The 23,489-nt window shown below is 37.5% G+C and overlaps 2 protein-coding genes across 5 annotated transcripts; one reads left to right on the top strand and one right to left on the bottom strand.

Moving 5' to 3' along the window:
• The first annotated feature begins 4,560 nt into the window (after window positions 1-4,560).
• LOC104605923 (protein NEN4-like) lies at window positions 4,561-9,058 on the top strand. Of its 3 annotated transcripts, none has more exons than XM_088892079.1 (6): window positions 4,561-5,892; window positions 7,616-7,687; window positions 7,833-7,879; window positions 7,982-8,045; window positions 8,166-8,345; window positions 8,425-9,058. In XM_088892079.1, exons 1-6 carry the CDS (start codon window positions 5,443-5,445, stop codon window positions 8,431-8,433), a joined length of 822 nt encoding a protein of 273 aa, XP_088748205.1. In that variant the 5' UTR covers window positions 4,561-5,442; the 3' UTR covers window positions 8,434-9,058. The 3 variants fall into 3 exon arrangements, with proteins under 3 accessions (XP_088748205.1, XP_019054737.1, XP_088748201.1); XM_019199192.2 differs by having other exon boundaries at window positions 4,569-5,892; window positions 8,418-9,058; XM_088892075.1 differs by lacking the exon at window positions 7,616-7,687 and having other exon boundaries at window positions 4,578-5,892; window positions 8,418-9,058.
• Window positions 9,059-9,321: 263 nt separating this feature from the next.
• On the bottom strand, window positions 9,322-23,096 carry LOC104605922 (zinc finger CCCH domain protein). Of its 2 annotated transcripts, none has more exons than XM_010270878.3 (3): window positions 22,919-23,095; window positions 21,580-21,715; window positions 9,322-9,598 (listed from the first exon to the last, which is right to left on the bottom strand). In XM_010270878.3, exons 1-2 carry the CDS (start codon window positions 23,018-23,020, stop codon window positions 21,581-21,583), a joined length of 237 nt encoding a protein of 78 aa, XP_010269180.1. In that variant the 5' UTR covers window positions 23,021-23,095; the 3' UTR covers window positions 9,322-9,598; window position 21,580. The 2 variants fall into 2 exon arrangements, with proteins under 2 accessions (XP_010269180.1, XP_088748211.1); XM_088892085.1 differs by lacking the exon at window positions 9,322-9,598 and adding an exon at window positions 13,110-19,490 and having other exon boundaries at window positions 22,919-23,096.
• Between the last annotated feature and the right edge of the window lie 393 nt (window positions 23,097-23,489).

Raw genomic sequence — 23,489 nt, 5'->3', positions numbered from 1 at the left:
TTTCAGAAATACATATATTTAAAACCAAAATATATATACAAATATATCGGAATATATATTTTGGAAATATATATCTGATATATTTCAGAATATATATATATTTTTTCAGATATATATTTATTATTTAAAACTGAAATATCTATATTTAACAAATATTTTTCAGATATTTTGGTTTTTATGCAAAATTGAAATATCTATATTTAACAGTTTTAAATATAAAATATATATTTAAATTAAAACTGAAATATATATTTAAATAGATTAGGTTTTTCATACAAAACTAAAGTTTTTTTTGTGCAAATATATCATAAATAACCGGATTTTTTTTCAAAGCTTAAACAAAACACAAATAAAATATATCAACTTTTAACATCCATTAAATTTTAAAAATATTAAATAAAACAATACTAACCTGTGAATGTGATGCTTGAGTATTGAGAAGTTGAAACTTGAGAGTTAAGAGAATGAGAGTTGAGATTTGAGAAGATGGAAGAGCCAAGTGAATGAATGATGTTGAAACTTGAAAATCTTGAGAGTGCTTGAGCCTTGAAGAGGCGGACCAGGAAAGAAAGAATCAAAGAATAATGAAATTTGGAAGAAGACTAGGACTTGCAATGCTTAGAGAGTAGAGAACATATTTGCCAATTTGGTGTAAAGGATAGTGGGATACCTTAGAGAATAGAGAACCTCTCTTTTAATCTTTCCAAAAATGCAAAAAGCCAATCTTTCTAAAAGTGTAGGGACTAGGGATTTTTCTTTCCTTGCAATGCTTGCCATTAATGCCAATCCTAAGGACTAGAAATAATAGATAACTAAGTTAGTAAGTAACTAGAAAGAAGTAACTAAAAAATTAATGCTAAAAATAAGTAACTAAGTTAGTAAGTAATTAGAAAGTAGGATAGAGATAACATGGTTAGATAACTCAGTTCAGTTCAGTTTCGGTTTTCATGTATCGGATTATCGATTTACCCATCTTTACAACCCAAAATTGACCGGTGGTGAAGAAAAACTGACCAAATCAGGTCGGGTTGGTCGGGTTGGTCGGTTTGGTCAGTTTGGCATTGTTTGTAAACAACCCTAATGAGAAGGAGAGGGGAGAACCTGCTCTCTGAGCAACTCAGAGAACCAGCAATTGAAACCCAGTGCATTTTGTTATTTCTTCCATAACTTCAACCCACTTTCCCGAGCAACTTGGAGAAGTGGCAACAAAAACCTAGTGTGTATGTTATCTCCTCCAAACTCCAACTTGCTTTTCTGAGCAACCTAGAGAACCAGTCTGCCTTCAAGAATAGAACGTCTAGAATTGCTTGGCCTACCTTCAAGAATAGAGCGTCTATAACTGCTTGGCCGTCTAGTAGTACATTGCCTTCGAGAAAACCAAAGTCAAGCAAGATTGGTTATTAAGTCAAACTCAGTCCCTGTTATGCCTAAAATAAGTTCGCAGAGAAGAAGACGGTGAAGCGGGGGTTACCGCTGTTGTTGATTAAGGACCGAGCCAGCTCGGTTTGCCACTAGTGAAGAATAAGAAGGGAGAGGGAGAGTGACAAAGGGTAAAGTTGGGTTTTAAAAAAAATCCATGTGTCTACGGGTTTTGATGGAATATTAACGAATGCTAATAGTAAGGATAGAACTAGTTAATTGTTAGGAACAGTAAGGGTAGCATTAGACAATAGTCAAACAGTAGGGGTATACTTAGTCAATTAGCTAAACCATACGAGTAGTTTAAGAAATTTTAAAAATTACATGTGTTAGAACTTTTAGAAGAATTTCACAAAAAAAAGGTGGAAGAAAATTGTAAACAAGGGTATATTTTAACCTCTCAAAGTCTCACTGGGGTGCTTGTAAAAATAGACAATAGTTTCTGTTTCCTTATGATCATCAGGCTTAAGGTTGCCAACCCGACATTGGGTCAAGTTGATACTTGGGTTAGGGTTGAAATTCATGAACCCACTTTATTACGGGTTGGATTAGGGTTGACCTCTTGGGCAACCCGACCCAACCCGAACTTGACTCTATAGTATATGTCATACACAAATATATATATATATATATCATACATTGATTTGTTTAGATGTATGATAGTTGTATAGCCCTCACTAGATACTATCATGTCTTTCTTTTAAGATAATCACTTCACTTAATCCCAAATGAAAAGACTAAAACCTTAATAAGTCATAAAAGATTTATCATAAGTCATAACTCATAATAAATTATAGTCATGTCAAATTCTTATTTTTCCAAATTTTGTACTAAAAGAACTAATGAAAATATCAACAAACAAGTACTAATAAAACATAGGACTGATATATATATATATATATATATATATATATATATATATATATATATATATATATATATATATATATGTGTGTGTGTGTGTGTGTGTGTGTGTGTGTGTGTGAAAGTTGAGTTAAGATTTGAGCATTGGGAATCTAGGGCTATCAAGTATTGAAGGAATTTTCATAAATGAGGAAGGGAATGCCTTAGCCCTTTTCTCTAGCCGGATTGGTGAGGGTGACTCTCTTAGGGCTAAGATTTTAGCAGCCTTGGAAGGGATTCAAAGGGCAAGAGAACTGTATTAGGAGGTTAATTGTTGAAGGTGATTCAAAGGTAGTGGTAAATTGGTTTAAGGAATATAAGATTGGAATGTGGAAATACAGCAATGAGAGGAAAAAGTTCAACTGATTGGCAAGGGATGTTGAGATAAAGTCCAATTGGGTGAAAAGAACTGTAAATTCTTCTCTTGATGGGCTAGCTAAGCAAGGGGAATAGGGATTCTTTGTTTTGGGCTTATTTCTAATTTTGTACTTTTTCTTTTCTTTATTTTGGGGGGGAGTTAAGATAATTTACCTCCCTTCACTTTTCTGTAGCTTATTCTTAATTGAATTCAATAAAGATTTATGTTATTGATAAAAAAATGAGACTAAATAGTTTTATGAGATTTTAAGGGATGGAGAAAAGATTGGGTTGGGCTCAACCCGAAATTTACTTCAAGTTAGGTTGAAGGAATTTAGTTAGGGTTTATGTTGAATAGATTGGATTAGGATTAGAATTGAGGGTTTAGAACTTAGGATTGGACTAGGGTTGACTTCAATCCAGCCTAACCTGGCCCGACTTGCATCCCTATTCAGGCTGTTTGTATGTATTGGTTAATGTATGATGACCTTGGCAGGTTCCCTTCTAAGTTCGAATCGAATTTTCTTAATGAATGAAGTTGCTTTTATCAAAAAGGTCTCACAGTGGTATTGTGCTTACTTTCCTATCATGATGAACGGGATTGCCCACGGAGGAGAAAAGCTCCATGACTGTTTTTAATTTTAAGCTTCCACACGTTAGTCGTTATCCCAATTAATTCTTCATTTGTCTTTTTCGATTAAAAATATTGATTGCAATTACTTATTTACACCCATACTAATGTAAGCGTCTCATGCACATAAATAAAAGCATCCAAAACAGTAGCTTAGATCTCCAAAGGGATCTCCATCTGGAACATGGAACTCCTTTCACTATTAGGTTACAGCTGAGCTGACTTTCGCTTCTGTTATAAGAGAGGAATCGTGCCCTATCATTCACCCCATTTCCTAAGTTGGGGGTGTATTTTTGGAAGAATGACCAATCAACCTAGATCAGAATTTTATAACCCTAAAATACAGGAAGAATGCATCCTGACCGTGAATTGATATCAAATTCACGGGCAGGATGTGGTTTGTAGGGGGGAGAGGGCTAGTAGTAGGGGGGTGCTGGAATTCAGAATTCTGCATTGTGTGTCTCCATACTTGTCCATATACTTTTTGACACAACCCATCAGACCGATCCAATCCAAGCACAATTGAATTGGCCTACGGTGCATTGGGAACATCTCCCATAAATAATAACAGATAAGTATGAAAGATGTTTCCAATGCATGATGAAATTTGCCTGTGAGATCAGTGTGAGGCGCATGTGTGAGGAGCAGATCCGGTCTCAGCCCAATCATGCATGACTGATACTTTGAGTCAAAAAAAAGCTGTGTTCTCAATCTATATTTTCTTTCTCTCCTCTTGTTTTTCTAATTTTCTCCTATTTTCTCTCTCCTCTCACTCTCACTCTCTCTCATTCCTATTCCTCTTTTCTCTCTCTCTCTCTCCTCTTTCCCCATCCATTTGGCTCTTCTCTCTCCCCTCCATGTTTCTCTCTTCTTCTTCTATCTTATGTTTCTCTCTCTTCTTTCTTATCTTGTTTTGACTCTTCTCCCTGCTCTTTCTTCTTCAGATTCTATCTCCTCGTGAGTAGGCTTCTCTCTCTTTTATCTCTTTCTTTTCTCTAATCAAGTCAAATATATTTGGGTTGAACCAATTAGATAAGGATATGTATCACACTATATACAAGAAGAATCTTAAGATTTTTTTTTATTCTTTTAATTATAAATAAGAAAGATTGGTTCACATACTTTTACGTATTCAAATGGAGCAAGGTGGATGGATTAAGTTGGATTGCAACTTATGTACATATAGAAATGTGGTTTACAAATAAATGGATGTAGGTGGTTAGTGGACCGTTGATGGGTTGGTTGGCCTTCGAGCCGCATCTAACCCAACCCAACCCAGCCATTCGCCACCCCTTTAGGCTTTAGGAATTAGGATGCCGATCCCGCACGCATCACCTCTGCGGGCTGCCGTTGGATTCTGGCTCTAAAATTTAGAACTCAACACCTACTACCATGAATCGATGATAATATAAGCTAATATCAGAGTGAGAGAGCTGCTCTTGCTTGAAGTTTGAACAATGGCACCAAGTACTTGTACATAGCCCACAATATACGTTGCGATTCTAAACGTAGAAAACACTCCATGTCCACGAGACATCCACCATTAATCTACCGATAATACCGCATGGACCTTTTCCTAATTTTCCTTTCCTGTGTAATTCCATTGTCTGAAAGCCATATCTCATGCATGAACCAGGAACCAATCCTCCTACAGAAATTTGCTTCTATTGCACTGTTGCACCAATAACACCTTCACCAAATGGGTCAAGAAAACTGGATTCTTTTAAAAGGATTTCTTTCTTTGGAAGCGCGCAATTGAAACCTTTCAGGAGAGAGAGAGAGAGAGAGAGAGAGAGAAAGTCTTCTCTCTTAATTAAAATTGTTTGATGTCATTATTCAATTCTTCATCAACTGGAAAGTCTGAAATTGCTGGTTTACATTACTTTGCACAATACATCTCCAAAGAATCTAAGGATGCCTTCCTCTGATCTCTTGACTTGAACTACAAGACAATCTAACCCAAGAAGAATATCCACCATTGCTTCTCTCCATCTCTGTCTACCCCTTTTGGTTCCGTCCCCCACGCGCGCGCCATTTTATAAACAAGCTGAAGTTTACGCTGAAAGAAGAAAAAGATTAACCTGAATTTGGAGACGAGCAGCAGTGGCTTTTTCTCTGCAGGTAGGAAAGAAATGGCAACTCCTCATTCCAATGGTGACGCTGCCACCGAGATTGTGTTCTTCGACTTGGAAACGACGGTACCCAGAAGAGCCGGACAGCGATTCTGGGTCCTCGAGTTTGGAGCAATTGTAGTCTGCCCAAGGAAACTCGTTGAGCTTGAGAGCTACTGTACTCTGATAAGACCCGGGGACCTGTCTGCGGTTGCACTAAGGTCAAGGCGTTGCGACGGAATAACTCGCCAGACGGTGGCCACTGCACCAATGTTCGAGGACGTCGCCGATCGGATATTTGGCATCTTGAATGGTAGAGTGTGGGCAGGACATAACATTCAGAGATTCGATAGCGCTCGTATAAAGGAGGCTTTTGTCGACATTGGACGTTCTGCTCCTGTGCCTGTTGGGATGATCGATTCTCTGGGAATCTTGACTCAGAAGTTTGGTCGTAGAGCTGGTAACATGAAGGTAAATTACACGTTAAGTTTAATCTCTCTCTCTCTCTCTCCCCTTCACAGCTTCACTACTAGCTGGTGAGGTAAAAAATGAAAAATATTTGTCGGAAAACAAAGGAATTAATACTGGACAAATGAAGAAGAAATCTTTCTGTATGTCAATCGAACATTCAATTTTTCAGCGTGAGTGATATCAAATGAACTAGAGCTTTCAATGGGTCGGGTCAATCCAATATAACTGAACTGGTTATACCGGTTCTGGTTCCAAATTTTGTGTCCCAGTTATAATTGGGTTAAGACCAATTTTTGCCAGTGCTTTAAGACTTGGACCGGAATAAAAACCGAAATGCTCTCTGGATCCTCATTTTACCAGTTAACTGGGCAGTTTCCCTGTCTAAACCGTCATTTAACCGGGATCCAGAAAGGCCACTGATTGCCAATTCACGGTCCAACTGCCCGGTCCAGACCAAGTCTTAAAACACTGATTTTTTTTACTAGTTACTGTCTTGTTATTAAGGTTATATTTATCAAAAATGAAGTTTCAAATTGTTATATTAGAGGGGAACGGCAGGGGAACGGGATCTGCTCCTCACACGGGGGCGCCTCACATGCACATCCACCGTGCATTGCGAACATCACCCGAGAATAATAATTAAACATAATCGGGTCTAAAATCAGGCCAGACCCAATTAGCCTGAATTATCAGTTTTGAATCTGGTTAAGACTGGATCTGCATAGTTATCTTATAAGTTCAAAACGGGTCCACCGGGTTCCAGCCCCGATTTGATGCATTGATGGCTCTGAAATGAACACACTTTCATTCGACTAAACCATAACTAGAAGTATAAATCGGGCCATGCCACCCGTGGCCCAGCATGATTTTTGGTCAGACCGACACGATGGAATGTGAGCCGTGTTAGGCACGGAACGGTCATACTAGGCCTGGGGTTTCAGGTACATGGGCTGACACGACATAACACGATTGTGTGTGTTATGCCGCCCGCAACCCGCGTGTCGGCACGACCTAGCACGCAGCCCAGCCCACATATATATATATATATATATATATATATATATATATATATATATATATATATATATTATATATATATATATATATATATATTATACTATTTCAATTTTATTATACTACATTTTATTATTGCATATATAAATTGTATATATCAAAATTCATATAAACTAAAATTTTAAGACTTATTTTAATTTTTTTTCTATTTTGTTAATTTATTTAAATTTTTTATCATTTTTTATTTTTTTTAAAATATACCTTTCATGGCTTGGTCCGGCCTAGCCCAAGGCTCAGCCCACGGACCAGCCCAGCCTGCAGCATAGCACGTGCCTACATGGGCTCGGGCCATGGGCCATGCCAAACCAACCCCCCGAAGTGTCCCAAGGGAGGGAAGCACGGCCCAACTCAACCTATGAGCCAGCATGTACCAGCCAGTACAACCCAATTTACACCTCTAACCATAACCACCATACTATATAACACAATTAGTTTCAAGTTTCAACATAGGAAAAATTACAGTATCTTCCGTCTGAAAATTTTGGGCCAACGAATAAAAAGAGCTCAAAATTATTCTGTTAGTATGAAATTTTAAGCCAATGTGCATAAAACACAAGTTCAGATCTGTTGATCATAATACATTGCTGGCCACGTTCATCCAGCCGTACTTTGAAAACATCTCTTGTATTTTATATTGCCAATATTCCAGATGTGCAGCTGGATGAATGTCACCAGGAATGTGCTGTGGTCATCAGATAGTAAAACGCAGCAGGGCTTCCAGGTATGAGAATTTTGATTGTAACCAAATGCAAATGCAAAAGATTCAAGCATAGAAGCCCTAAGTTCTGCGCTTTGTTCACTAATATAAATAATAGCCATTTAATAATGTGGAAACTAAGAAAAATTGGCTTTCATCTCTTCACCAGATGGCGACCTTGGCTGCCTACTTTGGGCTTGGGCAGCAAAAGCACAGGTGTTCACAATCACAAATTTGATCTTTACCTCTGAAGCAACACTGTGGAAAGTGAAATCCAACTAATGATATCTTCTTTCTAATTTGTTAACTACCTGATAGGAGCCTAGATGATGTCAGGATGAACTTTGAAGTCCTGAAGAACTGTGCCACTGTATTGTTTCTGGTAAGTAGATTCAAAACTACTACTACTACTTTTGGCTCATTATATTTTCCTGCTGCGGTAATTTAGCATATCTTCCATTCTTTGATCTCTCTCGTATTTGGCCCTAATGGGTTTATTTAGGAATCAAGCCTCCCAGACGTCTTGGGTAGTAATTCTAAACCCCAGGGCTTCACCACTGTTACAACTAGAAGCAGTAGTTTGAGATCGTCATATGGAGGAGAAGAAACTAACAGGAAATCCCCTCCTATTCCTATAGTACATCAGAGAAGAGTTCCCTATGCAAACGGAAGATTTGGAAAGGTCCTTTCACTCTTCTTTCTTTACTTAGATTATATATTTACGTAAAAGGTTGATGGATTTCTGAATAAACAGGTTACAGACGGAGTAAAGAATCTCATATGCAGGGTCCATAAGAACCAACCACTTGCACTTGGTAACTTCCTGAAGGCTTCCCATTTTTTACTGAGATAGCAAGGACGAGACTATCCCCTTCAGCTCCAGAGAGATGACTGTTGCGAGACATTACAGAAAAATAAGACCACAAAAGGCATACTCCGGCTCGTTCACTGTACGTGGCTCTTTGAATTTCGATTTGGAGACATCTTTTAACAAAGATCAGACTTCAGAGACTCACATTCCCAAGTCCCAGCAAAGTGTGGAGCACGAAATCCAATCGTTCAGAATGTTTTATCTCAACACTCAACAGTGGAAATTGGGATACACATTCAATGATTCAAATGTAAATATGTAATCCGACCCACCCAGAAAAAAAAAAAAAAAAAAAAAAGTGTTTTCCTGTTTTTTCATGTATTCATTCATTTACACTTCAATGGCATTCTGTAATTGCATTTTTTGTTAATAAGGGAAATAATCCACAATATTACGACGGGCAGCAGGACAGGAAACTCACCTGCGGTGACATCAAGACATGAATCAAAGCAAATCAAAATGCACTCTCCCTGTTAAACAAAATTCAAAGAAAATCACATTTACCAACTCTGACTAGATCACAAGGAAGCCCCATATGCAACCCAGAGAACCGTTAGCTTTTTCCTTTATGTTTGGTCCTGCAATGGAAGAATCTATTTTACCTGAAAAGCTGAAACTTAAGTAGTAATTCAAGCTTCCTTGAACACTAAGTGGCAGTAAACCAAAATCAAAATTTATACATTTCTTTAACTAAAGTTTACAAGTCCTTGTAGATCAGGTTTCAATTGCTTCTTTCTCTGACTAATAAACCATGTTTAATGGGTAACGGAATAGATAAGAACCACTGTGAAATCAACTGAAATGAGATTCACAATTACGTACATAAAATGGACAAAGTAGAATGCTTGGACATGTACAAAGAGCTCAACATCCAAAGTTATTAAGAAAATGAAGAACAAGGAAACCGTAACTTGACCAGTATATAGTGATACATGAAACTCTCGACTCATATCATGTCTTTCCAGTATACTTCAGTGCAGATGTCTCTCATGCATTAGTTTAGCAGTTTTAGAGAGCTGCCAATTATTCTGGACTTTTCTCTTCTTCAATAAATTGCCCATCACCTGCTAAAAAGCAAGATATACCATAACAAAGACTGAATAGTGAATACATATACAAAGAATATACATCAGATGGTTGACACGACAAAGAAAGACAACAGATATATCAGATGCCAAAATATAGTCAATACCGAAAATTAAATGGTTCATTAACAAAGCCTAAGGCTGCGTTTGGTTTCATGGAAAATAAGAAAGAAACAGAAGGTTGAGGGAAAGTTTTCAAGGAATTTTGTGAAGTTCCAAAAGAATTCCCTCTTTTTTTTTTGATAAATAAGAATTCCCTCATTTTCTGTTTCTCTCTTATTTTCCATCAAACCAAACATAGCCTAAGCTCCTATAAAATGGAATTCCACACGCATAGAATTTCAATTCTATGCACCTGATTTGCAATATACTCATGCCATCCCTGCAGTCCATTCTTTTTTGGAAGAATAGAATTTCAATTTGGACACTTTTACCCTTCAAAGGTGCAGATATAGTATTTACAACAATAATCCTAGGATACCATCTGATACCCAGTGTTTTAAAAGCGCAAGGTGCGGGGACCAATTTGCGCCCAAGGTGCAAGGCACAAGGCGAGGCACACGCCTTTTTGAAGCAAGGTGCAAAATACAAAAACAAATGCGAAAAAACAAAAAAAAATGTCATAAAATTTGAAAAATGCCAAAAAATAAAAAGATGCAAAAAAATAAAAAAAAAATATTAAACATAATACTAATAGAAATATAAACTTAAATTTTAAAATAAATGTTTTAAAAAACCTATTATCTACAAGGAAAATACATAAACATAACATGTAAAGCGTATTCAAATGAAAATTAAAAATAACACCAAACATATAAAACATTTTCAAGCATGTAAAACCCACAGTCTCTTCTTTTCCTCAATTGTATTACTTAAAATAGCTAATGTGATGTAAAACATATCACATTCCTGATTATACGAGTCAGCCTTTGTGCCATGCCCCTCGAGGCAAGCCCAAACAAATCTATGTTAGGGTCTTAAATTCTTAGTTCTCACACAAAAATAATGATTTTATAATTTTAATTGGTTTTTAAGAAGATATTTTATTAGGATGAATGAATGAACAACATTGCTTTTTAACTACAATCAAAGTTCAGCTTTATAAAACCAATGGGGGGAGGGATCCAAGACAGACTTAGGTGGCGTTTGGTAAATCTGAAGTCTGAAGTCCCTTTTTCCCTCTCTTTACTCTCCTTCCCTTTATAGGGAAGAGCCGTTTTCTAGTTTTATTTCCTCTTCAGCTTCTTCTGTGGCCCTAAACTGGGATTTTGGTTTCCGTAGAGGGTTACGTGATGATGAAAGTGCTTGTGTTTCAGAACTGTTGTCTTCACTTGAGTCTATTTGTTTAGATCCCCTCAAACCTGACACAAGAATTTGGACCCCTAACCCAAAAGGCTTTTTCACTTACTCCTCTTTCTTCAAGTCCCTTTGCTCCACTTCTACACCCTAGAACTTCCCAGTTAAAGAACTCTGGACTAGTCCCATTCCCCCAAAGATTGTTGCTTTTTGTTGGAAAGTTTATTATGGTAAGATTAATACCTTTGAAAACCTGCAAAAGAGGAGACCAAAATGGTGTTTATCCCCTAATTGGTGTGTTCTTTGTAAATCTCAAAATGAGGACTGTCACCACTTACTGATCTCTTACTCCTTTGCTACAGCTTTATGGAATTGGAATTTTATGTTGTTTGAGTGTAGGTGGAACCTGCCATTTGATACTAGCTTGTTGTTTAGTCCATCTATCTTTGAATGGCACATAAAGAGAGGGAGAATTATGTAGAATTGCATAAGAGCAACTTTGTTGTGGATAGTTTGGAAAAGGAACACCAGAATTTTTTGTGAAAAAGAATGGAGCTTCTCGAAAGTTAAAGAACGTATTTTGACAAGGGCAGTTCAATGGCTGAAAACTCTAAAGCTCTTTGATGCATACTCTTTTGATGACCTATGCTGGTTAGCAGTGGCTAATACTTCTACCATGAAGGACAGACATGTGGTTGAATGGATGCCACCAGGGGAGGAGTTTATTAAGCTGAACTTTGATGGAAGTAGCCGAGGAAATCCAGGACCTTCAGGCATAGGAGGAGTGCTGAGAAACAAAGACAATAGCATTATATCTTTGTACTCAGGTCCTACAGGTGTGGGAGACTCTTTAAGGACTGAATTACTTGTTGTTGTACAAGGAATCCAGCTTGCAAATCAGCTAGGCATAGAGCATCTAATTATTGAAGGGGATTCCTGGGTGATAGTGGGTTGGTTGAAGAATCCAGAGATCTTCTCAAAAAGGTTAAATGGCTAACAAGGAATATGACAATCAGAGTTCAATGGGTAGGAAGATCAGCAAACTCAATGGCTGATTCACTTGCAAAACAAGGGGTTCTTCGAGCTACTTTATTTTGGGCTTCTGTGTAATTTCTTTTGTACTTATAATTTTGTAACTAATTTTAAAGGAAAGGTCGCATCTTGTGCCTTTCCATGAGTTGCATGTAACTCTTATTTGCTGGTTTAATAAAATCTTACTCAATTATCAAAAAAAAAAAAAAAAATCTGAAGTCTGAAGTTTGAAAAGCAAGAAAACCTCCGAAAAGGCTCTGAAAGCATTCAGTGGAAAATTTGCTTTTCTGCTTTTGCACACATCTGAATATAGTGGAGTTGTTCAATAATCTGAATGTTGTAACATCTAAAAAATTGTACATTTTACAAATTTATCCTTTAGGTTGTTTTAAAACAAAAATAAATGAAATGATTAATACAATAAAATATTAAATAAATAATAATAAAGACTAATAAATACTATTTAAACGAGTAATAAAAAATATTAATATTATAAAAATAAAAAAGATCATACAATATTATCAAAAATAATATCAAAGTAAGTGTAAAATATAATAATATTAATAATATAATAATACTAATAAATTAATATAATAATATTAATAAAAAATTAATAATATCAAATATAATGTAAAATAAAATTTTTTCCTTTATTATTTAAAAATCATATAATATCAAAAAAAAAATCTTAACCAACAAACTAAAAATATTAAATATTCTATTGAGCATGAAAATGATAAAAAATTAAAAATAATAAAATAAATTAATAAAAAAAGCATCTTATTTATTTTTTAAATATTAGAATTTTGTAGAAAGAGAAAAAAAGAAAAAAAAAATCATAAATACAAAAACTTCAAATGGGTGGAATCATCGATCATCGGCATGAAGATGAAAAAAAAGCAAGGGATGGGTAGATCAATCAGTTTTTATTAATTTTTAAAAGAGACACTTAAGAAAGAATTTTTTTTCGCTCAAAAATGTTTTGCTTCATTTTCACTGGGCACACCTACTCTCCTTTGCCAGCAGCAACAGTAAGAGAAGTGTCACTTTGCTCCTCCCCATCTTCCCATCTCTCCTTCTGTTTCCCTTCTTTTTCGTTCTCTCTTTCTCTGTTTTGTTCATTATTATTATTTTCTTTTTATTTTCCTTCTCCAAAAATTGGTTCCTTCTCCAAAAGTCGGTGATTCTGTTTGTCAAATCCTCTGATCACGGTAGTGAGGAAGAACAGTTGGATCTGGTTGGTTGGTGACACAAAGAAATTCATATTTGAAAAAAAAAATCAAAAGAAATTGAAGCCCTCGATTGATCTTTGCTTCTACCAATCATTACAAAAAAGGGGTAATGTTGTCATGAAGATCATCATCATCGACTTCTCTGACATCTCCAAAGCCATCATCGCCAGACCTCTCTCCTCCTCAACCAGGCCTCCTGACCAACCCTCTTCGCACCGTCGTAGTCCATTCCCGTCGCCATCCGTGATACAGAGAACAGTCGGTGATCTAGTTCATCGACTCCTCTATTCTCTACGGTGAAGGAGGAGGAGGAGGAAAGATTGTCCATGTTTTGTATTTAGAGAGAGAGAGAAGGAAAGATTGTTAGAGTTTTGTGCTTCGAGAGGGAGAGAAGGGCATAGATGGAATGACATTTCATCCACTACCTCCAAAGTCCGAATGCGCTCGGAGGTAGATTGGGTGCTGAACAATTTGGAGGTATTTTCGGTGTTCAAATGAACAGTTCGGAGGTGCAGCCGAGCGACCTCCTACCTCCAAAAAAGCAAGATTTTTGATGTTTGGAGGTTGGTTCAACGTTACCGAACACCACCTTAGACCCATTTTGACCTAGGCAAAGCTAGCAATCCCTCTCCACTTTCTTAGCAGATCATCCATAATAAAGTCTATGAATAAATCCAAAGATTTTAACCACTGTACCACCCTTACATGGATCAGTTCTATCACATTTTCAATGCTCCTCTCTTTTTATGAGAAGATTCTTGAGTTTCTTTCTTCCCACAATGACCAGCACAGAGCACCCTTAGGCATCTTCACATAATCCTACCTCTTCAAATGCCACTTGAAAAAGGAGGAAGAAAATAGGCTTTGCACATTCAAAGGGGGGTTCCACCTACACCCAAAATGGAAAAATGCCCATTCCCAAATAGTTTTAGCAAAATAGCAAAAAAGTAATAGGTGAAAACCAGTCTCTGAAGGGATGAGAGATCCATCGTACGGACGCCCAAATCTTGCGGAATTAGGGGGCGAATTTCAAAAATTTTTCTCTCCCTTCAATTGGGAATCGCATTCCCTATTTAGAAAATCATATTTTCAAAGATCAATCTTGAACCATAAACTGAACCAGATCTGAACCAAAAGGAGTAGGAGAGGATTATACCTGATACGGAGAAATAGTATCCCCCAATGAAGGTGTTCACGCCCAAGGAAGGATCCAAAGACTGCTCCCACTGAAGATGGCGCAGTGCAGGATGGAGCAGAATCAGCAGAATTCTTCTTCAAGAATTCTGTCCTTCGCAAGAAACAACAGGATGACATGTGAGCACAGCTTCCTATCAATTCTTTCTCAAAGAACTGATGTCAAGATCGAATCTTGACTTCTCCCACAACTGGAGATCGAACTGGCAAACAGGGCGACAAGAACAAGGAGGCGGCAAGAAAGAATTTTGCAGGGTTGCTTAATTCTTTCTTCTGTGATTTCAGCTCTGAAGAGGATCTGATTATGTGTCTTCTCAAAGCTGTTGCCCCCTCCTTTTTGTTAACCTAAAAGATCAGCTCCTAATCCAATTAGGAGTTGCTTATCCAAATCATATTTGGATCAGCCCTCTCTTTAGGTGATAAGGATAAACCCTTATCTTATCTGCAGATTAGATTAGCTTTCTCCTAATCTCATTAGGAGGTTTCTAGATCTGAATGTGTTCAGATCTGGACTCTCTAAGTGGATAGGGTCAAGACCCTATCCTATCTGCTAATCCATCTCAGAATTCGCCCCATAATTAACTAATTAAATAGCCCAGTTCGAAATGGGCTTTAGGCCCATTAAGCTTATATGCTCACTTAATCTTCTTAACTGCTGCCTAGTTGGGCTTCCTTTTATGGCGTGGGACCCAAGCATTGATCTACACATCAGCCACATGGGTTTAACCCAGCCTTTGTTATAAGGCCTGGCCGAATACACTGTTATGGACAGTGCACCCCCTGAAACCCATCAAATGGGCTCTATGGGCCCAACACTTACCCTAAGTAGTCCCTGGGCCAAACCACCTTATAACACCTAGGGACTGTGGGCAGATGCAAGATTAGCCCATCAGGTATTACCCTCAATGATTTTACACATAACCTCTCAGCCCATAATGATCATACACTGCCCGACAAGAGAGGACCTCTCCCTCGACTGCAAGGAACAGTGTTGCACTCTCTACTTCTATGGATCCTGGGAATTAAAACCTTCTTGCAAACATTTTAGAAACCATAATATATATACTTTTATATCTCATATAAAATATACTTTGCAAAACAAATCTCAACGATTAAAATCGGCTGCCGGCAGTCTTGGTTTCCATCAGTGAGACACCCAGGGACTGTGGGCAGATGCAAGATTAGCCCATCAGGTATTACCCTCAATGGTCTTACACATAACCTCTCAGTCCATAATGATCATACACTGCCCGAGAAGAGAGGACCTCTCCCTCGGTTGCATGGAACAGTGTTGCACTCTCTACTTCTATGGATCCCGAGAATTAAAACCTTCTTGCAAACATTTTAGAAACCATAATATATATACTTTTATATCTCATATAAAATATACTTTGCAAAACAAATCTCAACGATTGAAATCGGCTGCCGGCAGTCTTGGTTTCCATCAGTGGGAGTGCATCCCCGATCATTCTGATCCTGTCACTATGATCACCTACTCAAATGAATTCTCAGACTGTCCCAACATACCCAGGTTTTGACCCTCGCTAAGGATTTCACTGATTGGTACGTCAAAGACAACCCAATCCGACACCTAGTACAGTATCATAATTGAGTCTAAGGGTCGGGTGTAACTTTCCAGTTTTGCCCATCAATCTCCAAAGTCCAGGGCAATACTGGAAATCTGGTCCAGTTCATAGATTCAATTAATCCTACACTGTATGTGCCTAGGGTCTCACCCTGGCAGCTGAGACAGGCCACCCCAACCGACTTGGTGGCACCACAGTGTCAGCCTTGTCAGGATAGGTCTTCCCAGACCGACCCACTGGCTGTGAACATTCTAAACTAACACGAGTCTCATTAAGTGTCCAGTTTAAGGGTATTACACAGAAACATACCAAGGGAACATGAATCAAATATGCATTTTTATTCATTTACAATAAACTTATAAAGTACATCATTTTGATTGAAGCTAAGGGCATACAAAACTGTCCAACATCTCCCACTTGCACTTAGGTCCAATCAGGTACAAGCCGGAGTCCCATACTTTCCACGTGTTTCTCAAACACTTTCTGTGATAGTGGCTTCGTCAATGGGTCTGCTACATTTTCCGTTGACGCTACCTTCTAAATCAGGATGTCCCCTCTACCAACAATCTCTCGCAGTACGTGGTACTTCCTCTCGATGTGCTTCGACTTCGAGTGGGCTCGTGGCTCCTTAGCCTGAGCAATGGCTCCATTGTCACACAACAATGGGATGGGTGATGTGCTGGACAGTACTCCCAACTCGTGAACGAACTTCTTCATCCACACGGCTTCTTTGGCAGCCTCACTTGCGGTAATGTACTTGGCCTCGGTCGTGGAGTCTGCAGTGGACCCCTGTTTGTTGCTTTTCCAGCAAACATCACACGATCCTATCGTGAAAACATATCCAGATGTAAACTTTCTATCATCTGGATCCAACTGGAAATCGGCATCTGTATACCCTTGGATCTGTAGTGAGCTACCGTCGAATACTAGACAAAACTCTTTTGTCCTTCGAAAGTACTTAAGTATGTTTTTCACAGCAGTCCAGTGCTCCTACCCTAGGTTGGCCTGAAATCTGCTTACTACACTCACTGCCTGAGCAATGTCAAGACAAGTGCACAGCATGGCATACATGATGCTCCCTACGGCAGAGGCATAGGGAACGTCTTTCATGCCATCAATCTCTTCAGAAGTCTTGGGAGACATCTTCTTGGACAGAGTGACTCCGTGCCTGAAAGGAACATTTCCTTTCTTGGAGTTTTCCATGCTGTATCTTTTGACTATTTTGTCAATGTAAGCAGATTGGGATAATCCTATTATCCGCATCGATCTATCTCTATAGAGTCGAAGACCCAGTATATAGGAGGCTTCTCCAAGATCTTTCATGAAGAATTGCTGTGAAAGCCATACTTTCACCGTAGTTAACATTCATACATCATTCCCAATGAGTAAAATGTCATCTACATACAGAACCAAGAAGGTAACCTTATCTCCACTGTACTTCTTGTAGACACAGGGTTCATCCGGATTCTGCTCGAAGTCAAACGATTTGACAGCAGAGTCAAAACGGATGTTCCAACTTCTAGAAGCTTGCTTAAGTCCATAAATGGATCTATTAAGTTTTACATACCATGTTTTCCTGACCTGCAGCAATGAAGCCTTGCAGCTGCTGCATATAGATATCTTCAGTAAGATCTCCATTCAGGAATGTAGTTTTGACATCCATCTGCCAAATCTCATAATCATGGTATGCTGCTACAACTAGCAGGATCCTAATGGATTTAAGCATGGCCACATGCGAAAATGTTTCCTCATAATCGATGCCCTCTTTCTGAGTGTACCATTTCGCCACTATACGAGCTTTGAAGGTCTCAACCCTACCATCGGGGCCCTTCTTCCTCTTGTAAATCCATTTGCAACCGATTGCTTTTACCCCGGAGGGCGGATCTACTAGAGTCCAGACTCCATTGGTCTCCATTGAGTCCATCTTTGCTCTCATGGCCTCCACCCACTTCTGGGAATCTATGTCCAACATAGCTTCCGCGTAAGTCGCGGGATCCTCCTCACTAGTCAAGGTTTCCACCAGGTAACTATCCTGGTCATAACCAATAACGGACTGGTGGCCTGGATACCCGAGTGGATCTTCTAGATTGGTCACTACCTGGAACTTGTGGGACATTTCCCACTGCTCCTGAGCTCTCCTCATCAAAAACAACTTCCTGACGATGGGTGTCCATGATGTAATCGGTTTCCAAGAATTGTGCATTTCGACTGCAGAACACTTTCTGCTCACTTGGGTCATAGAATAAGTAACCTACAGAGCCTTTTGGGTAGCCTACAAATAGGCAACGACTGGTCTTGGATTCCAACTTGTCTGCATTCGTTCTTTTAACGTGTGCTGGACAACCCCAAATCTTCAAGTGTTTGACACTTGGTTTCTTTCCGGTCCAAAGTTCATATGAAGTATTCGGAACCGATTTGGTTAGAACCCGATTCAACACGTAAATCGCAGTCTCTAATGCGTAACCCCAAAAGGATGTGGATAACTCTGAGTGTATGAGAAGCGACTGGACCATATCCAATAAAGTCCTATTCCTCCTCTCTGAAACACCGTTAGGTTGTGGTGTAGCAGGAGGAGCTAATTGTGATACTATCATATTTTCCTTTAAGTAGTCCCTGAATTCGTCAGAGAGATACTCGCCACCTCGATCTGATCGAAGGACTTTAATTTCTCTCCCTAATTGTTTCTCGACCTCTTGTCTAAACTCTTTGAACTTTTCAAAGGATTCAAACTTGTGTCTCATTAGGTACACGTAACCATATCGTGAAAAATCATCTGTGAAGGTGATGAAATACACGTGTTGATTCCATGTCCTAACACTCAGGGGACCACATACATCAGTATGTATTAGGTCAAGTGTGCCTGTACATCTTTCAGGCTTACCGTTAAATGGTCGTTTCGTCATCTTGCCTTGTAGACAAGGCTCACAGGTGGGAAGATCTTCTATAGTTAGAAAATCCAAAGGACTATCCTTTACCAACCTTGTGATTCGGTCAATACCGATTTGGCCAAGTCGGTAATGCCACAGACACGTGGGATTAACTGTATCACGGGCTCTCTTCTTGGGGATTTCAGCCGACGTAGTTTCGGTTATGTTAGTTTCTAGGGAAGGGATCCAAATTCGGATGTCTTCCTATGTGGGGTCAAAGAACACATTTTCAAGAATACCCAGGAGAGTCAAAGTGTTGTCCAAATCTATATCTCTAACAGTCGTTCTCAAACCCAAATTCCATCCAATCCCAGAGCTTGAAGACGAAGGGACAATAAAAGAGGAGATGGTCTCAAGGTATTGGTTTTTGAATCCACTGAAATGCTATTTAAAAGAATTCAAAAGAGGGTCTCTAGGTATCATTAGTACCCCTCCAGTCTTACTTAACCTTGAAACGACAATTAGAAAAAATAAAAAAATAAAAAAAGAGTATTGTAGCTTACACATTATGTGCATGTATCAATACTTTGAAACTTGGTGCCAACAATATAAGAATGGGGCCTAGGAAGTAGGAACAGGCATGCACATGCTTTAGATCCACAACCTGCCAAAATAGTGTGAATTATTGTGGAGGAAAAACTCCAGACATGCATGGTTTTGTACTTCTCAGTGGTATAAAAAATTTTTAGTAACCAAATGAAAGGAGGATACATAAATTGGTTAAGAGACATTTCGGGATTGGCCCGGTATTTTAGACAAGGTTCAAAGTATCGGAAGCGTAAGATGTATTGGTTAAGAGACATTTCGGGATACGTATGGACACATACGAAAAATCAAGATACGCATGGATACATTAGGAAACTTATATAAATCTTAAAAAAAATACATTAATAACAATAAATATAAATCTTATATGACCTTAAATAAGTTATTTAAACACTTATAAAGAAAACAAGTTATTTAAACATACAAACCCATACCTCAATAGTTTATATAAAATGTGAGATATAGGGACAAATTGGTAATCGTTCAAGATAATGGAAGGAGTAAAATGTGTATTAATTTTCAGAAAATCAACATAATTTATATTAATGTTTATTAGTATATAAATTTTAACATTAATTAATGAATGTCCACTAAGAAGAAAAATATTTGCTTAAGAATAATAATACATACAATTATAATCAACAATTGAATATGGTGTAGTGGTTTGTTTATGTTTATTACAATCAAGGTACCAAGGTTCAATTCTCCTTACCTTTCTTATTTGTAGTTTTAAATATGTTGGTTTAATGACAAGTCAACTTCGAATTTATTGCTTTAATGGTGGGTCAAATTAAAATTTGAATTTGAATATTGTCATAAATGTAGTAATTAATTATTTATTAAGAGAGAAAAGGAGTTATTAAGAGAGAGGTAATAATTTAGGGGATTAGGAGTTATTTAGGGCAAGTTTCCTCAAATGTAGGAATTATTAGAGAGAAAGAATTATTAAATAGGCTTATTTATGAGAGAGAGAGAGAGAATCTAATATTACAATATGTATCGGCCGATACATTGAAAATATCGGTCTATATCAGTCCTGTATCGGTCGATACAGACCCGAAACGACCTGATACGGGTCCGTATCAATCCGATACAGATGAAAAGGAACGAAACTACTGTATTTGTAGCGTTCCGTGTATCACGATATTGCTGGAATATATGTATCGGCCAATACGTTGCGATTTTTTAAACCTTGATTTTAGAGCACTGTTTAAACTTCTAACATGTAGTGGAACTAGGAATAGAATAACGGACCACCATCATGTAATTTTATTGCTTTATAAAAAAAGCATGTATATTTTGTTGCTGGTAACAACAGAATATGGTTTCCAACATGGCACCAAGACCAAGAAAATTAGAAGATTTACATCTGTGTGAAGAGAAAGAACAGAAAAACCACTTGTAAGAAATGTATCATCCACATAGTAAAGCATAAGCATAATTTAGTCCCATGGCAGTGGATAGACATGGGTATGAAATCACAATAATTTATTAACAATGAGTATGATAAATTTCTTTGTTTATGTCTTTTCGAGTCTCATTAGCATATTTTCCTATTCTTTTCAGATCTTGGTTGTGCACTTGTGCTTATAATCAAATACACAAGGACCGCTAAGATAAAAAAATAAACAAAAAGAATAAACTCAACAGCTAAGTCACAGAAAGTTGGTAAACCAAAATTATTGTTAATTGCTTTGCTCATATTGATTTCAAGGCATAGAGTCTATTTTAGGTCTTCAGACATCAGTTCTTGCATAAATTAGCACTTGCTTGCACTTGGGAATATGAGTTGAAAAGAATGGTCATTGAGGTATCCAATGGATAACTTCTGAAGACTGTCTTTAGAGAACACTTTCACCTACCACACTGTCTGTCATTATGACTAAAGAATCCCAGAAGATGTACTATGTCCTGGTTTTGGATATTAAGTAGATATAGACAAACATGCAGAGAAATAAAATGCAAAAGGCTTCATAGAAGGGAAGGATTTGAGATCTCCAAGAGGGAATGAATTTTTTTTTCTTTTTTGGTATGAACTTAGTTCAGCACTTTATCTGCCAGATACCATAAAGTCCTTGCACGAGAATGAATCCATAAACTTGAAAAAGTAAACTTGTGGCAAAGCCCATTTTGTTGGCATGACCCACCTCAATAGCAATCATTATCGAAAACCCAAGGTTCATGCAAGAATAGTTCTCGCCCATTCATTTGCACTGTTCCTGCAGCTATATCTTCTGCACGTTTCCTAGCTGCTGCTTCTCTTCTAGATGCCACATCAGCATCCTGCAGAACCATATGAACACACATAACTAGACCATTCTACAAAATGGCATTATTTTGATAATCTATAAATGAAACAATAGAACCAATTGGATGTTAAGTGCAGAAGTTCAATGCCACGCTGTCAAAAATTGACACCAAAATTCTCATGTTGTAAAATTTTCTGAACTGATACTGTCAATTTAGTTATCTAAACATGGCAGAGCTCTAAAATTTACAGTTAATTGTTAGCTTTCAAGTAACAATTAGTTCTTGATGAGAGACATTTATCAATTTAATAAATGTCTACTAACAATTTCTGTTGTCGATAGTCAGTTTCATTTTAGTAGATAATGGTATCAATTAAAATGTCAAGGTTTCTTTTCACCAGCAATCACAATCAAAGGAGGTCTTACTAAAGTACATAAGAAAGAAGCCCCAACATTTGAAACAGGCTCAAGAAAGAAAAACAATACACAGCATACAGCCGACCAACAACTGAAATAAAATGTTAGATTATGAACTCGTAAGCATGAGCACTCATCGTATATCATCTTTCTTTCAAACCAGAGTAACCAAGATACTTTAAAACTAAGGGATTTAGATGTGCAGACACTTAGACAGCACGCTACCATTTGTTGGCTTGTAACTTGCTGATAATGTTGCAATCTGAAAGGCGCAAAAAATTCCAGTACCCAGTAGTGTAGTTAAGGTGGCTGGGGGACGATAAGCATTTTGGCCTGCCAAGGCAAGTCAATGCCTAGGTGTCACTTAGGCAACAAAAATGAATAAATAATATACATTTTTAAGATGAACATAATACCATACAAAAGTATTGTGGATTTTTTTTTTTTTTTGATAGTTCAAGTATTGTGGAATTTCATGTTAATTATTAACTATTAAATCAGTAAATGATGAAACAACTGCTTATACTTGATTTTCAGAAATAAAGACAAAATTTTAGAGTAACCCTCTTGGTTGAAAAGAAAACAAACATGCACGCAGAAGGATTAAAAGCCCTAATTTTTGGTTCTGAATACACTCCTATCAAGTATCGACCAAAAAAGCGTTTCGCACTCATCAATATATAAAGGAGCATAAATCAAAGTCGGTGTTGAAGAGCAGAAAAGTAGTTAAAAGTAAACCAATAACTATCGAAAATTTATTCAAGAAGAAGAAGAAGAAAAGACCCCAGAAGCTGTGAAAGAAGGAAAATCAGCAGGATACCTTCTGGCGCTTCCATGAGAGAAACTGGGCCTCTGTCATCGGCTGGGTCCTTGGCCGTGATTCCAATGTTCCGGATTCCTTCTGCTCTTCCTCCGCCCCCATATTTTCCCTTTCCCTGTCGCGGAAGCACTCGCTCTTCGCCTTTTCCTCTCTGTTTGTTTAACGCCTTAACGGTCCACGGCTTACGGGTAATGCTATATAGTATTATGCTAAGGTGACGTCAACAAAATTATGGGTGCTCAAAGCCTCAACTGCTCATAAAAAATCGAAAAGACGAACCGAACCAATTCGGTATTTTTGAAAAACCGAAGGATCGGTTTTTGGTTACTCTAAAAACCTGGTGGTTAATCGACTGATATATATTTATGTATATCATGTCTTTTCCATATCATATTATGAACCCATTTTTAATATATATCATATATTATTTATAAAATATAATATGTTATAAATATACATATATATTATATTATTTATAATAAAATATATTATATATGATCTAAAAATAGATAATATATTATATAATTCTATTTATTTATAATATATAAAAAATCAGAGTTTAGATCCCCGC

Source organism: Nelumbo nucifera, chromosome 1 (assembly GCF_055504915.1).
Source record: "Nelumbo nucifera cultivar China Antique chromosome 1, China Antique-T2T, whole genome shotgun sequence".
In the NCBI taxonomy this organism is placed as follows: domain Eukaryota; kingdom Viridiplantae; phylum Streptophyta; class Magnoliopsida; order Proteales; family Nelumbonaceae; genus Nelumbo; species Nelumbo nucifera.
This window is presented reverse-complemented; position numbering and strand designations above follow the sequence as displayed.